The 17,864-nt window shown below is 35.0% G+C and overlaps 1 protein-coding gene across 2 annotated transcripts in view; it reads right to left on the reverse strand.

Moving 5' to 3' along the window:
• KIAA1328 (KIAA1328 ortholog) overlaps positions 1 to 17,864 on the reverse strand; it is a 261,285-nt gene that overhangs the window by 147,942 nt on the left and 95,479 nt on the right. For both annotated transcript variants that reach the window (XM_012751793.3, XM_075993497.1), the window contains exon 6: positions 2,208 to 2,335. In XM_012751793.3, coding sequence (XP_012607247.3) covers positions 2,208 to 2,335 — 128 coding nt within the window. The remainder of the gene's footprint in view (positions 1 to 2,207; positions 2,336 to 17,864) is intronic.

Genomic DNA, 17,864 nt, shown 5'->3' on the forward strand with positions numbered 1-17,864 from the left:
TCTCCACTTGGTATTCAAAAGGATTATTTTCCCTCTCCAGGCTCAAATGGTAGAGCCTACAAATGGTCTTAAACTTTGTTCCATTTCATTGTTTCTAAAGCATAATCTAAAACTTGACACCTAGATACTTCCTGAAAACATGGTTTAAAATTTTCTCATGATTAAGTAAAAATGATAATTAAAATGTCCCTTTTTGAGGGTGTAATCTCTCCATATGATTGGGCAACATTTTCATTCTAGTACTTGGGATTTTTTTTTAGTTTTTTCTCTCAAGGCTAAGGTTAAGGGAGGCAGTGTTAACTATGATTCGTCTCTAGTGAAAACTCCCAAGAAATCATTAGCTTAAATATAAATCACTAACACCTGGGAAAATTTTATTTTCCCTCAATTTCAGAAGTAGATAGAAAAGGGTTGGGCTTTCTTATCTATTATAGATGTCTTTAGGGCCCCCTAGTGACTATTTGACTCTCAGTCTATATCCTTAAGGTTTTCAGACTATTAATAATGGTGAATGAAAGGTTCCTCTGCCTCCCCTCTCAAACGCTTGACAAATGGGTTGCCCTTCAGTTTTGTGCCCTCTTCACACACCCATGTCATGCAGAGGGAGGAAGCAGAAATGTAAAAACAAAGGTCAGCAATTTGATCTTCATGCTACAATTTTCTCTAACCCACCCAAAAACAATAGGCAAGGGCCATCCTAGAAACTGCTTGATTTGTTTTCAAAGTGTTAGGGAAACATCATATAAAAATATTAAGAATAGCTGCTACCTTTCTCTGCCCCTTTTTATAAGCTACATTTTCAGAAAACAGAACAAAAAAAAGTATTTCAAATTAGAATACAAACAAACCATTTATACTTTGGCTGTTTCTTGAAAATTTTGTGACTTCAAACAAAAATATGTTAAAAATCTCAGCTATATCACATTCTAGCAAAATATTTATTTTACTCTTCCATAGGAGTGAACTTTAGGTCCAAAACTGTAGTCTCTTTTTTTTTGAGACAGAATCTCACTCAACAGAGTGCTAGAGTGCCATGGCATCAGCCTAGCTCACAGCAACCTCAAACTCCTGGGCTCAAGCAATCCTGCCTCTGCCTCCGAGGAGCTGGGACTACAGGCGCATGCCACCATGCCTGGCTAATTTTTTCTATATAGTTTTAGCTAGTCAATTAATTTATTTCCATTTTTAGTAGAGACGGGGGTCTCACTCTTGCTCAGACTGGTTTCGAACTCCTGACCTTGAGTGATCCACACACGTCGGCCTTCCAGAGTGCTAGGATTATAGGTGTGAGCCACCGCGCCCAGCCCAAAACTGTAGTTTCTTTAGCCAAAATACTAACCATCCAAAAAAGTTGTTCCTAGGTTGAAGAGCAAGGGTGTTCTTTAAAATGTTTGCAAAAATCCCTAAAATCTGATCTTTAGGACCTGATACTATTCAAAGGGGAAGATAACACTTTAGTATATTATCCATATTTTGATACTTAATATGAATGACTTTGACCCTACTACAAAGTTCTTTCTATAATGTTTTAATATATAAAGCTTATCTTCATCCATTTGAAGATTTATACTCATAGGTATGAAAAAATAATCAAGTATCAGTTGCTAGAGAGAAAGAAGTGTGTCTTTAGAGCTTGTTTCACATCACAACTGGCAGGGTTCTGAACATTTATTTAATTACCTAATATATACCATTTGGTAATATGTATATAAATGTTTACATATAAATATATATATATTGATGTGATTAATATATGTATATAAACATATGCAAAATATTCTAATTTTCTCTAATTAAAGTTTTTGTATGTCACCAGGTCACTTTTATTATTCTAAGAAAATTACAAACATGAGTTAGGAAAGGCTTATTAGTGTTTTCCATAAGGACAATTGAGTAACAAATAACCCACCTGATCTTCATTAACAGAACAGTGAGTTTTCTTTACCATTCCTACCGTGCTTCATACAACCAGAAGCTTCCCCACTGACCACAGCCTGCTTCAAACAATCTCGTTCCTACCTCTGCCCCCCCCCATAGGAGAAGAAAGGAAAGAAGGCAGTACAAGACACCAACTCAATCACATTCTGTATCTGCATATTGTAAAACAATATTATATACTGTGAGGCAATTAATATAAAAGCCAAATGACTCCTTTGACACATTGCTGATCCATTAAAGACAAGAAAGGTAAGAATAAAGATGCTTACCTGCTGTTCCTGCTTTCTAGCCGCACCAAGTTCTGAAAGTGACATGGTGAGCTTCTCCTGCTGTTCTGATAGGTATTTCTGATAGAGGCTTAGAAGTTCTTGGCATTCTCTATACTGTAGCTGAAGAGGTGAGATTGCAAATTAAGGGAAAAAAAGCTGAAAAACTGATTCAACCTGCATCCATCAGTGCTGCTTTTGTAATTCCAATAAATGAAACAGAGACAGAAATGCAATGATATTTGGTGACTTTATAGAGAGTATAAAGTCTCTAGATGAAAAGAGTACATGCACCCCTCCCAAATCATAAAACAATAATTCACAAAGGGAGTACTTATGATCATTCTATTTAAAGACAAATTTATCTCTCAATTCTTTAAATGTGAAAACATAAAAACAAATGCAGACACATGCAAAGGAACCCCTGCCTCACACCATATAAAAAAACTAACTGAAAATAGATCATTGATCTATATGTAAAAGTTAAAACTATAAAACTTTTAAAAGAAAAGTACATCTGTGTGACCTTGAATTAGGCAATGATCACTTAAAAACAAGGAACCAAAGAAAAAGTAGATAACTTGGACTTCAAAATTTAAAACTTGGCTAGGTGCAGTGGCTCATGCCTATAAACCTAGCACTCTGGGAGGCCAGGAGAGTAGGAAGTAGGAGGACTGCTTGAGGCCAGGAGTTCAAGATCAGCCTGAGCAAGAGTGAGATCCCATTCCTACAAAAAATAGAAAACTTAGCCAGGTGGGGTGGCATGTGCCTGTAGTCCCTGGTACTCAAGAGGCTGAGGCAGGAGAATCACTTGAGCCCAAGAATTTGAGGTTGCAAGGAGCTACGATGATGCCACTGCACTCTAGCTTGGGCAACAGAGTGTGACTTGTCTCCAAGAAAAAAAAATTGTGCTTTGTGCTTCAAAGGACACTATTAAGAAATTGAAAGAGACAACCCCAGAATGAGAGAAAATATTTGAAAATCATATGATAAAGGACTAGTGTCCAGATATATAAAGAACTCATACAACTCAACAATTAAAAAGATTATTAACCCAATTAAAAAATGGGCAAAGGCTTTGAATAGATATTTCCCAAAACAAAATTTACAAATGACTAAGAAGCACAAGAAAAGATGCTAAACATAATTAGCCATTAGGGAAATGCAGACCAAAAACCCATTGAGATACTACTTCACACTCACTAGGATGGCCATAATCAAAAAGACTTACAATAACAATTATTTATGAGGATGTGGAGGAAATAGAACCCTCCTACATAGCCAATAGGAATGTGGTATGCTGCCACTTTGGAAAATAATTTAGCAGTGTTTTAAAGAGTTAGACATAGACATACCATACGACCCTGCAATTCTACTCCCTGGTATATACCCAAGAAAACCAAAAACACATGTCCACACAAAAACTTATACATACATATTCAGAACAGCATTATTCACAGTAGTAGAAAAGTGAAAACAATCTAAATGTCCACCAATTGATAAATGAATAAACAGAATGTTGAATAGCTATATAATGAAATATTATTTCATCATAAATTAGAATGAAATATTGCTGCATACTACAATATGGATGAACCTTGAAAACATTATGCTGAATAAAAGCAGCCAGACACAATAGGCCATATATTGTATGATTTAATACATTTACATAAAATGTTCAGATTAGACAAATCCATACAGACAGAAAGTAGATTAGTGGTTGCTAGGGGCTGAGGGAGAGGAAATGGGGAATAAATGCTAATAGGTATGGGTTTGGGGGAAAGGTAATGAACATGTTCTGAAATTAGTGATGTTGTTTGCACACCTTTGGGAATATACTCAAAACCATTTAATTGTTCACTTCAAAGGGAGAATTTCATTGTATGTGAATTATATCTCAATAAAGCTATTAAGAAAAAATTAAATGCTGGGTAGAAGTGATAACTTCTGTTCTGGTAAAAATATTAATAATTACTGCCAATTTACACAGAAAGTTCCTAACTATATTAAACATAAAGGGATTATAATTTGATTTTTGCTTTGTTTTGCATAAGTCAATATTTCATTAATAAAACCATCACCAGGGAATTTTCTGCCCAAATACCTCCATACGTTTCTTACAGTTTCATATAAAGAGCACAGCAACCTAACCTGGGGTACACTCTCTCACAGCTCCTAAAACTTGCAAAGTGCTGAAGATGAAAAAACTAAATAGGAAAGGTCAACTAACTTCATAGCTTAGGTGCCTGGGAGACAGTTCTATCCAACAGAGAGTTCTGTTCCTCACTTCTCATTGTGATAATTTCTTCCCCTGGCTCCTTTTTCCTTCAGATCATTTCTGAATCTTCCCCTTAACACTTACTTATGTACGCCCTTGGTATAAGAATTACTGTCCAATGGGATTATTCTGTATAAATACTTTTACAACAAGTCATCATGATTAAGGGTGGGAATAGTATTTCTTAAATGTCAAAAATGGTGACTGGTTTCAGTATTCCTTAACATTTTCATAACCTAATCATTGCTTCTGGGCAGATTCCTATTCTAATAACGTTTGCCAATCATGACTACATAAATAACCAATTGCTTCATTATTCTCATTATTAACCTTTAACAAAAAAAAGGAGCCAGAGATGGTCCACAGAAGAGGAGCTGGTTCACAGGGAAAGGACAGGTTACCAAGCTTAGAGAATACATTAATTAGAAAAGCTTGTTGAATACTCGGCATCTTAAAAAACAACAATAACAATAGTATGAATGGTGGTCTAAATAACCTAATAGGTTTTCAAAGTCAATCTGTGTTAGACCAGGCTGGTTTTACATTTCCACACTTTTTGTCAGCAAGCTCCAAAAGACGGGAATGATTTGTGGTGGTCCCAGGAGTCTCTGCCAGCTATTATGTATATAAAAAGAATTTTTTATTCTAGCTGTTACCATAGGCAGTAATTTTTATAGTAGGTGAACATATTAGCCTGGTCACAGAATATGAATTTTACTCTGAAAAATCAAGCACAATTATACAGCCTAGGAGTTAAATGTCAGCATTTGAGACAAATTATAGGCAAATTCATTTAAACACATGCTATGTGGCAGAATATAAAAACAGGTAGTCCTACCTTTATCAGATTTTTATGTCTTTCTTGATACACCAGATTTCAAAATGCTCTCTTTTTCCTTCCTCCCTAGCACAATGAGACTTCAACCTTCCATCTGGAGAGAGGGATTTATGTTAGGAAAATGTGGGTAAAATGTCCTCTTCATTGATTTGGGGGGTACAATGAAAGAGAAGACATATTTAACTCAATCTTGGCCAACTGACAGAAAAGAATGCAATAGATGTAGAAAAGCAAACCTAAGGGAAGGTGTACACCAAACCATCACATGAATTTAACACACTGGAGTCTGCCCAACCACCATTTATGAACTGAGAGAAACAGCAGTCATCACAACCTCTTCAAACAAAGAAGTCCTCATAGGATAATATAAATAAATATAAATTAATATTAAGCATAATCACATCAAAACCTACACGATGAATTAATTAGCTGAAATGGCTACAGAAAATGGTCATTTATCATGCTTAAAGTTTTATCATGCTCTTTATCATGCTCTAAAATATATTATATACAAAAATAAAATTAAAGATCAAAGCAGAATGAATAAAGAAATGAGTGAAAGAATAAAAACTCTGCCAGAGAAAAATCAGAAGTGAAGGGAAGAAGAACCAGAGCTAAGATATACTACTAGTAGGCTGCCAAAGTATAAATAGATTGTCTTAAGCTGGAAGAATTCCTCTGGCCTACCAGAGCCCACCCCTAACAACCCGCCTGACCCTTGCCTCTGATAGCTGGGATGTTTGGATCTGGTACTTGGTAACCCTGATCTAACAGAGAACCAAATGAAGGAGGCCTCTGTGAGAAGAGAAAAGGTGAATCATTAAATTAAATCTCCTTTCTTAGAATCAAGAATAATTGGGGAAAATGGCTGAATTCCATTCTGGGGTAGGGAAAGTACAAAGTGAACTTGAAACATCTTGTTGTGCTATAATGCAAGAAAGTTTTCAAAGACAGATAGGGGCTTGTCACAGGAATAGGAGCTAGCCTGAAGAGGAACTCTCATTAGCCAAATTTGGGACAACTTGAGCACTAAAATAAATAATCACTCTAATTAATAGAAAACTGAATAAATAAAAATCCACCAGTTCACAGTGACACTTTAAAAGCAGAGAAAAGGATCGAAGGGAAAAAAAGTGAAGTTCTTCTTTACAGAAGAAGGTATTCTAGCTAATTACTTAGAAAGAATGGTCAAATTTTAAAATCAACATTTTATAATAGCCAATGTAGTAACTAATTCAGGCAAGGATCATTAATAATTACTAAAACCATTAGGTGAAAGGTTAATGAATAAGATATTCATAAGGTGTCAAGATTACTTACATCAAAAAATAAAACGTACATTTAAATGACAAAATATGATGGTCACTACCCAAATGAAGTGAATTAATTTAGGATCTCCAATAGTGGAAAAATGGAAATTATGTACTTCCTATTGTATGATGTAGGCAACACTGCCTATGAAATAATCTTAACAAATATTTTAAATCTGAATTTAATCAAATCTGTAAACCTAACTCCCACTTCACAGGAATTAGAAGGAATAAAGGAACAAGTTAAATTACACCACAAGGAAACAATCAGACAAATTCAGCATATGGGAGATTTTGTAAAACACTTGGCTTTAACTCTTCAAAAGGTCAATGTCATGGAGGAAAAGGTTTGGGGTAGTAGGTTTATTCTAGATTAAGAGACCAAAGACATAACCAAATGCAACCTATGGATCCTTGCTCAAGGGAAAAAACAGCTATAAAGGACATTCTCTGGACAACTAGGGAAATTGGAATATGGACCCAATGACAGTTGATATTAAGGAATTGCTATTAGTTTTCTTAGGTATCATAATGTGGTTTATAAAGTGAAATGTTCTTATTCAGGAGATGAGTCTGAAGTATTTAGGGGTGACATATGATACCTGCCACTTTTAAGTGGTTCAGAAACAAAGTAACCAAATAAAGTTTTGTTTATGTGAGTAAATAAATATATTTATATCTCTATACATTTATATTCTAGATATTTATAAATATTATATGTATACACTTATAGGTCTATAAAAATTTACATATAAAAATATATACATATATATGATGAGGGGGCAAAGCAAATATAGCCAAATATCAACAATCGTGCAATCTAGGTAGAAGGTATACAGTGATTCAATGCAATAGTCTGTCAACTTTTCTTTATATTTGAAAATTATCATAATAAAAAGTTACAGAAAAACTTCTGTACTATGGATTTTAATGTTTGTGTCTTTTTGTGTTTTTGTCTTTCTACTATTACTCAGTGTCTTCTTGTCTTCCTTTTTCTGCCTTAAGTTATCAAGGGAGAAGCAGAAACCTGAGTATCAGGTTAGCCTCCTAAGAGCTCTCTACAACTCCATGTGTCCTTGGTCCTTACGTCAGGTGACAAACTGTTACTATGATCTAATGATATACTAACTAGAACCTGTCTGTTAAGCCAGAGAGAGGTACATACAAGGCAGCAAAAAAGGCCATGCAAAAAAGACCTGCCAAGTTTTCTTCCCGTCATTTCACAACTGCTTTCTGAATGCTATGTAACAAGCATAAGCAGTACAAAGGCAGTAATGTAGAGTCAGTAAAAGCACAGACTCAGGTGTCAGGCCAACATTCTTGACTCAAAGCTTAACTTTGGTACTTAGTAATGAAATAACTTGGGGCAAGTAACTTCTCCAACATCTTCATCTGGAAATAATACCTACCTCACCTCATAGGACAACTGTGAATATAAATGAGAAAATAAGTGAAAAGTGCTTAGCATAACACTGGCACAAAGTGTATATATATATATAATATATTTTTAAAAAGACATTAACCCATGAACTGATTGATGTCATTATCACAGGAGTATGTTAGCATGGCAGTGGGTTAGTTATCGTGAAAGTGAGATTGTCATAAAGTGGGTTCAGCCCTTTCTTGTGCTCTTATGCTCCCTTGCCCTCCTCCCTTCCACCATGGGACGACACAACAAGAAGGCTCTCAGCAGATGCCAGCACCTTGATACTGGACTGCAGAACTATGAGAAATAAATTTCTTTTCTTTTAAATTAAAAAAAAAGGCTAGGCACAGTGACTCATGCCTGCAATCCTGGCATTTTGGAAGGCTGAGGTAGGAGGATTACTTGAGGCTAGGAGTTCAAGACCAGCCTGGGTAACATAATAAGAACCTGTCTCTACAAAAAAATAATGGCATCGTGGTGTTTGCCCTGTAGTCCCAGCTACTCAGTAGGCTGAGGCTGAGCCCAGGAGTTTGAGGTTGCAGTGAGCTATGATGATGCTACTGCACTTTAGCCCAGGCAACAGAGCAAGACCATGTCTTAAAAAAAAAAAAAAAAAAAGAAGAAAAGAAAAAGACATCAAGGGCCTTAGAGAGCGAAAGAGATTTAAACAAATAAGGATAACAAGTTCTAAGAGAGACATTTATACATATGGTACAATGGAGATTAAAAAGAAAGTAGGGGTAAGTGGTTCACTCTGACTATCTGACTATGTTGAGGGGAAGTTAGGAGAGGCTCCAGAAGACATGTGATTCTGGAAATGAATTTTGTAAAAAAGAGTATATAGATGTACTAGGGAGGTAGGGTGGGGAGTACCTTCAGCTGAGAGATCAATAGCAAAGGCATGGAGAAATGAAACCGACATACACATTGAGGGAACTGCAAGTGGCACAGCATGGATGGCTAACTGGTCATGAGTAGAACAGAATGTGTGAAGAGGTTGCAGAGACCAACACAAGCCAGATCTTGAATGTTATCTAAGTCGTTTCGATTTTACTTCTATTTAAGTCATTGATGTCTTATAGGCAATTAGCATTTTATAAAGGTATCTTTGGTAGAAGTGTAAAGAATGGATCAGAGGACTTAAGACTACAAGCAAAGCAACCAGTTAGAAAATCATTATAATTGTCTAAGCAAGAGATGAGGGGGAATGAATCGGAGGAATAGTGGTAGGAATTGGGGGAGAAATGGTTGAAAAAGGAAATTTAAAGCGGTGTCAGCTTATGGTTTAAAATATAATAAGATATAAGATATATAACCAGCTGCTTGATTCTATTAATATTTATCAAGATAGAGAATGCAGAATAAAGAAAAAGTCTGGGGGAAATGCATCTTGAAACACAGAGATGGAGATGCTTTGGGAGTATTTAGAGGACATGACCAATAAGGGACACTTGGATCTGGGGGCCTGGAATTCAGAAAAGAACTCTGGGTAGAAACAGAGTTTCTGTTTGGAAGTTAATCATTTTATAGATGGTACCTAAAGACATGAAAGTGAGTAAAACTGTCCAGGGAGTGTGTAGTTTGCTTTGTTCATTCATTCATTTGTTCATTCATTCATTCAACAAATAAACTCTGTAAGGTCAGGAATTTTTATATGTTTTCTTTCCTGCTGAATTCCTTAGCCTACATAATATGTGCTGAATAAATATTCATTGAATGAATAAATTTACTGAGTACATAAATACCTGAGACTGAGCTGGATGCTAGATATGCAATAATGAACAAGATCAACACTATCTCCTGCAAGAAATAAGGAAGGCAGATCATCAAACACATAGTTAGAAGAACAAATGACTTACGAAGTGCTGAAGGAGTACTTCCTAACTGGACTTAAGTGACCAAAGGAACCAAGGAAAGCCTCTTGGGAGAAAGTAATGTTCCAACTGTGACAAGAAAAGAGGGCCAGCAACTGTAACAGCAACATGTAAAGGGCAGGCAGAGAAAAAGGAATTAATAAAAAGATGTAGTCAACTGTGTTCAGTGCTATAGAGAGGCCACATCAGTTAAAGACTGAGAGTTGAGAAGCTATTGGCAACCCTTGCTGAAGTTCAGCATTACTTTAGTGTTCACTTTTTTCCCCACTGTTTTGGTAGATGAAAAGTTATGATGTTATTTCCATGTTAGGGAGAAAAGCTTCAGAAAAGAGAGATGTTTTATTAAGTGTCATCCTGAGGTAAGAACCTGAGGAAAGACCATCTGGCTCCAACTCTAATATAATCCTTTAGTCATAAGACTTCCAGGGAAATACAGAACCCAAAGATTATAACTGTAACGGGTACTCCTTTCACTTTGAATAGTTGCATGCTATATGACATAGAAAGATGGCATATACTATTTATTTTGCTTAGAATGTTTTGTCTGCCTCTAATCCCAGGAAATTCCTACTTGGCCTTTAAAAGTCAGTTTTTATGTCATCTTTTCCTCCAAGCTTTCACTGACCTCCCAGGCAGAGTTAAGTACCTTTATCATAGTGAATACTATAAAACTAAAATTATTTGATTATATTACTATCACATGAAGTAAACCATGTTCCTAGAAATCATGTGTATTAATCTTGGTATCTCTTTAACACCTAGCAGTCACTTGAAAAATATTAGAGGAATGAATATAGGAATAGAAGTCAAGGAGTTCCTATTGAATTTCATGTTAGCTTTGGGTTTAGAATTGGAACAAACCGTAGATAGATCACATGGCCTTTAAACTAGCCAAAAAAAAAATGCCTAAAAATATTGATTCATTAAAAGTGTTAAATTGTTCTTACCTCACAAGATTCTCCTGTCTTAAAACAAATATGGTTTCTGACCATGTCATATTCCTTACCTCACAATCATTTCCTTTTCTCCCTTTGAAAAAATAGTATACATTTTCTGAGCTAAAAACTAAGGTCCACATTTATATATCTAGTTTGGTACTCAATGATAATATATGCAACTGAAAATGGATTGTTGGTAAAAGAAAAACTCATTCTAAGATGAAGTAGTTAACAGAGCTACACAAGAATGCCACATAAATGTTTACACCTGTTTATGAAGTGCTCTGTAAAAGAGTATAAACCACTGATACAAGTCTGAAATCTTTCATTTAATTAAAAGACAAATTTATGGCAAAATAAGTGAAAGGCTCATTGTTTTTCAGTTTCCTGATGACAGTAATTTGTTAGTGAGGGGAAAAAAATCTCCAGGACAAACGGGAAAACTCAGTGTGCTGGACAATTACAGAAGAAAACAAGAGTCAAATGACACACTCAGTCTCCTCTGGACTCTGTTCATTTTGACTGATCGCATGAGCAAAAACATGGGCCATGGAAAGATACTGAATTAGATAGAGTACTTAAGTAGCTCCTTTATAGTTTTCTATGTTCCTACCTTATTTCTTACAGAATTGCAAAACAAGACAAAGCAGAAACAGACTTGAAACTGAGATGCTTTAGATTCTGTCTTTTGCTCAGGTCATTATACCCTACAGTTTTTCATGAAACCACCTACACAGTGCAGACTTAAGGTTTATTTCTCCAAATTTGAAGGTAAGGTTATTTATTTAAAAGTTTATAGGCAGATACCCTAAAAAACAGGCTATCGATGTGCTATACTGATCAGACGTTTGATTTCATCTTTTTATATTTTCCTTCTCACATGATACTCTAAGAGAATATACATTTTCAAGCATTCACTGTAGACAAAAAGACAAGATTGCAAAACTATTTCTATTGAAAGCCATGCGTTTTCTCTTGCTTCTAACCTGCTTAAAAATTTATCTTTTGTTTAAAAGTTCTATGTTTCAGCTAGATCTGAAGGAGAAATGTTTTCCCCATTTGGAAAGGCTGTTTTAAATCACTTCAGCTTTTTATGAGTTACAGGAACTAGCTTAGAATTGCAGAAGAAAAAGAAGCTGTTATCACATCCATCTCTCCCCCAGGAGTATCCTTATAAGGTGAACTTCATAACAATGATTAACTCCCGAAAATTTCCAATTTCAAAAAGGGTAAATTCCTGACAATAGAGACCACTGAAAATGGTCTGCACACTAAGCTCTCCAGACCTTGAAAGGTTGATCAGTGAAGTTGTGTGAATGATGCTTTGTGATGCAGAGCTAAACATACCAAGCTGGGGCCTAACAGCTCCAGCCATGAGAAACAGGCTAACAGCTCCTTTAAAAAAAAGTCATTTCATTCTATTCCCTATCTTCAAGCAGAAAGCTTTGTTCTTGCCATTATATTAAAATCCCTCATGAGCTACCAATTTCAATATATATGATGCTTTTCTCTCTTCATGTTCTATACTTGTCCACTTGAACTACTTGTCCTGCTATGTAAGACAATTCATTTCTGAGTGGAAATATAAACTAAATAAGAGGTTTCTTAATTTGATGTTTTCCAAGCTAAGTAATCCAACGGCATCATGTGTTCCTCATGTATAGCAGATTCTGACTCAGTAGATCCGAGGTGGGGACTAAGATCCTATACTTCTAACAAGCTTCCAAGTAATACTAACAATTTGAGTGTGCATATCATCTCTAAAAACCCTCCTCCATTATCAGTGGGAGGAGGCCCATTCTCCTCCTTTTATGTTTAAGTGTAATACATTATTGGACTCCTTTACTTTCTTCCTTTAATCCATCCTTAGAATATGTTTGTGTGTTTATCTGTTGTGGTCAACTGGTTTTGTTTTCGAAGGAAACATATAGAAAATAAAATGTGGGATGCAAAATAACTCATTTTCTTCTTTAAAATGAAGCAGTATTACAGGTTTTCAGGGCAGTGTAACATTTCTATTGTGGCTGATGACTGAGGTATAGTTTGAGTATTCCTAATTCAAAAATCCAAAATCCAAAATGCTCCAAAAATCTGAAACTTTGGGGGCACTGACATGACATTCAAATGCACATTGCAGCATTTCAGATTTCTGGATTAGGGATGCCAAAGTGGTAAATATATTGCAAATATTGCAAGATCTGAAAAAATCTAAAATCTGAAACACTTCTGGTCCTAAGCATTCCAGATAAGAGATAATTAAACTGTAATAACAATGAGCAAATATTACCTGTAAGGCTTAAGAATTTATATTGAGGGAAGGGTTCACGGGAAATGTAAACAACTACATTTTCTGTCCTCCATTTCCAAATATATATGCATCCTCTACCTTTCCCAAGCACATTTTAAGCCTAAATTTACAGTTACACTTCTGAATTCAGTTTGACACTGCCAGAGCATTAGCTGTGGCCTTGGGGAACAGCACTCTCACCAAAGGTGCATGCACTTTTTAGTGCAGTATGAAAATATCACCCAATATTAATAATTTTAAGTAAAAATCAAACAAATTCAAGAAAACAGTATTAATAACTAGAGTGAAAAAGGAGAGTTCTTATACAATGGAATCATATATAACACTTTAATGTGGAACTGAAAAAAGGAGCAGGAATATTTCATTTACTTGCCTCTTTGAAAACAACTGAGGCTACTGATCACAAATGCAGGTTACTGCTCAGAGAAAAATCAGTAACTTCCGTGGGGAGGTTTACTGTCTAAACTCAGCAAATGTCACAAAGACTAAAGGCAATAAAACATTTTATGAACAACTTCATTTCACTGGTTCCTAATATAATTAAGCTTCTGTAGACTGTTTAGCAGAATGATATTTAAAAATTGGTAAAGAACGAGATTATTTGCCAGAGCCTCCAATGTTATAGAGGAATGTTATAGAGAGAAATGTTCTAGAGGAACAGCCCAGAAACACTCAAGGATAAAAGTTTTACAATATCACTAAAATCAAGGAGTTAGGTTTTGCTTTGCTATTTTAATTCTATTGACTACTAAGATAAATTAATCCAAGGGGCAACATTAAAAAAAAATAATTCCTGAGCCAATAGCTTTTGCTATTGCCCAGAAGCCTTCAACCAAGTATATCCTCAGAAAAGCCCTCCTCAAATGATGCTTTCTTCTTAAGCTGCCAACATCTCTCTCTCCTCCCCATCACTGCCCAAACTCTGAAAAAGTTTAACCTATACTCATGGTCTATACTTCCTCATTTCCAGTTTTACTTTTTGGCCCAGTACAATATATTTTTCTGTCCCTCACTTTATTTACACTGTATTCTCAACAAGTATTCTCTATTAATTGCTAAATATAACAACCTGATTTGAGGTTTTATTCTCCTTGCTAGCTACTTCTTCCTTCTTTAAAGGATCTCCTCTCCTGGTTTCCCAATTATGGGCCCATTCTGCTGCTTGTTTGCTGATTGCTCCATCTTAAATCTCTTTCATTGAATTTCCTTTCTTTACCCACCATTAAATGCATATATTCCCTAATAGAATGTCCTAAAATCTATTATACCTTGTTCCCATGGCTTTACATTCTATCACAGCTTCAAATTCAATATAGAAAATTTGATCCCCAAATTTTCATTTTTTAGCTATTCAAGAAAAGTAGTGTGACATGAGGTTTTATAGCAGTCCCACATTACATCATTATCCAGTAGAGTATGCGCACCTATTGACAATATACAGTTTATAAAATGTAACAACACAATTGATAAACCTCCAATTTCCCCAATCATTTTCCATATTTTCAAATCATATTGTTGGATTTTTATATTTAAATAACAAGAATTAATGCTCAAAAAAAGTTTTAACATCCTACTACTGTTTAGGGCATTATCATAATATTGTTGGGTGATGTCACTTTTTATAAAGGAAGTGCAAATACAAACGTGTTTCATTTGAAGAAAACACAAAATTTACTTTACTGGAGAATACTATCTCATGATTAGTCCCTGACTTGATTACTCTTTGAACTGGGTCCAAAATGGCATACGGTATAATACAAATGAATTAAGTTAGGGCAACCTATCTACAATAAAAGAGAAATCACACTGAGTAAAATTAAGGATGTTATCAATCAAAATAAAATTTCTTCTTTTTCTCCAACTGGCATCAATAAAATTACAGTACTATTCAGTTTTCTAACACCCAAATGACTTGTTTTTTAGTTCCATCTATACCATTTGTGCAATAATTGTTTAAAAATGGCTCGAAAGCAATGAAAAATGCTAAATAACTCTCCACCCTGGTGAAAACCACTGATATGACCCACTTCTTCTAATGAAATAAAAATTACAAGCACTACATGACTTTACTGGATTTAACATTTCCAGTGACAAAGTAGTTTATCTAATATCTTCCCCCCAGTTCAGGTTTGAAACATATAAACCATGTAAAATGATAGTTTGTATTTTAAGATATCCAGATTGCCACATGAGCATTAGCAGATTTCAATGCTGAGCAAATCAATGGAACATCTAAGGAACACTTTATAATGAAAGTAGTTGTATACCAAAATAAATACTGCAAACAAAATTTTAGTTCCTTTATACAAGGCAAATCTATTCTTTTATAATAGATATGTATACAAAGTTGGACTACAGAAAGGTCATATAACAAGGATTAGGCAGTAATATCTGACATTTCCTTTTAATATACAAGCCTCAAACAAACAAGGCAAGCATTCTCTGCATCTTTTCCCAGGCACATTGTTAGCCCCTTCAATTCAAACACATAGTTTTATGTAAAAATTACGATGGACTCTGATCCCTATCCCCAGGGGCCAGTCTGTGTAGCACTGAAACAAATCCTGATAGGGCTCAGAGAAGTAAATTTGCTTTGGCATCATTTCTAGGGCTGATTCCTGGAATAAAATTTGGGAATGTTTTGTCTCTAGGAATTGGTAGGGAATGTTTAAATTAATGTATTGTCAATCCAATTGCCTTTTAAATCTCCCTTGCAATAAGTAGTAGGAACCATAATAATGTAGCTAAAAACATTCACTTCCCAGAATACAGACATAGATCTCAGCTATATGCTCCAATTTCTATCATCCACAAGAGATCAATTAAAAGTGAAATGCAAAGTCCACTGGGTGGCACAAGACTCAACCACAGGAAGAGTTATTCCTACTAAAAATTATTCTGGGTTTTGTTTTCTCATTTTTAAAAATATATTTAGATTACAAAATTAAAGCAAATAAAGTAACACTGCATAATTTAGCTGTCGTTTTCTACAAAATTGCTTATAACTGTAACCATAAAATGATAATAATTTACCATATGTGCAGCTGCAAAACTAAGAAAAGCATTGGTCAGTGCTACTACAAAATGTGAACCTACTACGCCCCCTGGTGCCCACGGAAATGAATTGCAATAAAATAAAAAGTTCATTCCATTTCTCCAGCAAAGCATGAAATTTCATATACAGTCAGTTCTGCCATACCATTTGTTTAGAAAACACAAATTTCTTCCTGTAGATTTCATATATTAGGAAACAATTTGAGCATAACGTGAATATCCATTGAGAAACAGTAGGTGCAGGCAGAAAACTACTCCCAGCTGACCTAAGCTCAGTAGGAATACACAAAATGTAGTGAAAAGGCCTAACATTTCAAACATCTACCAGCTACCTCAGTTCACATTGTGTTATGAGCCACACTTACCGATATCTGGTGCTACAACTTCCCATCCAATTTCAGTTATGCTCCCTCTACCACTTTACAATAACTCACAAGCTGCAACCCTTTCAACGTTCACTTCCACAAGCACACTTCAGGTTTTTACAATGTAAAGTGTCACATTCACTGTAGTATTTATGTATTTCTTAATCACTTAATATGTGTAAAATTGTTCTATCATGTGTATTTGGTTCCTATTTTTCACCTTAGTGTTTCACTGACAAAGTTTTTGAGTGTTGTACTCCTAAACCCATTTTTCCCATAAGCCCTGTAGGGGTTGTCATGATTTTGCAGTGTGGTGATTTTTAGGAATGCATATGCCTCCTTATAGCAGAGCTGACTGTATAATAGTAAAATTTAAATCCCTCTACTATATATCTTTACAGATAAGAGTATTTATGAATGAATATATAAAGTTTGGTTTTTTAAAAAGGGTATGTTATGTATCTATTTCCATGAGAATATTACTGACTTTTTCTATCTCTCTTTAAAAAGGCTCTCTCCTCAGGTATAGACCTTTGTAGAGTTCAGGAGAAAAAAATTCATTTATACATGTATGTTTGTGTACATATAAAACATATTTTAATATATATTAAAATATTTTTTAAAGTGTCACTTTTCCCAATCATATCAAATAGTTTGTATTCCTATTCTAATTTGACAATCAAGATCTTTCCAGAGGTGTGAGGTGAGTAAAGGTTCAACTGATCAAAAAACAGGATGACTCCTTATTTTGTGTTTATACAGCATTCAAAACCTGAATTTGGCAAAAGTTAGATAAGAAAAACAATCTGTCAAGGAGAGAGAATGAGGTTCAAGAGAAAACATAAACATTCCAAAGAGCTTTTTTCATCAATGATGAATATACTTTCTTATATAGACTTTTCAGTATTCTGAAAAATACCAGCATTACATCCAGATAAAAGAGAAGTCAGGAGAAAACTGTTAAGAGTTCATAATCCTTCTCTTAGTTAATAGTCTTGCTTACATCTAATGCTTCACAATTACAGCAAGCTTTGTCAACTGTAAACCTTCCTTATTAAAGTATACTTTAGTATTAGTAGTTTGTCTACATTGGAATTAACCTTTCCCCATTATCAACCTGCCATAAATAGAGAAAAGCATATTGTCACACAAGAAGTCTAAAAGTGTGGCTCACGGATAGCAGCATCAGTATCACCTGGGAGCTTGTAAGAAATGCAAAATCCTGGGCTCCACTCCAGATGTGACTCAGAGTCTGCATTTTATCAAGCT

This window comes from Microcebus murinus, chromosome 17 (genome assembly GCF_040939455.1).
Source record: "Microcebus murinus isolate Inina chromosome 17, M.murinus_Inina_mat1.0, whole genome shotgun sequence".
Classification (NCBI taxonomy): domain Eukaryota; kingdom Metazoa; phylum Chordata; class Mammalia; order Primates; family Cheirogaleidae; genus Microcebus; species Microcebus murinus.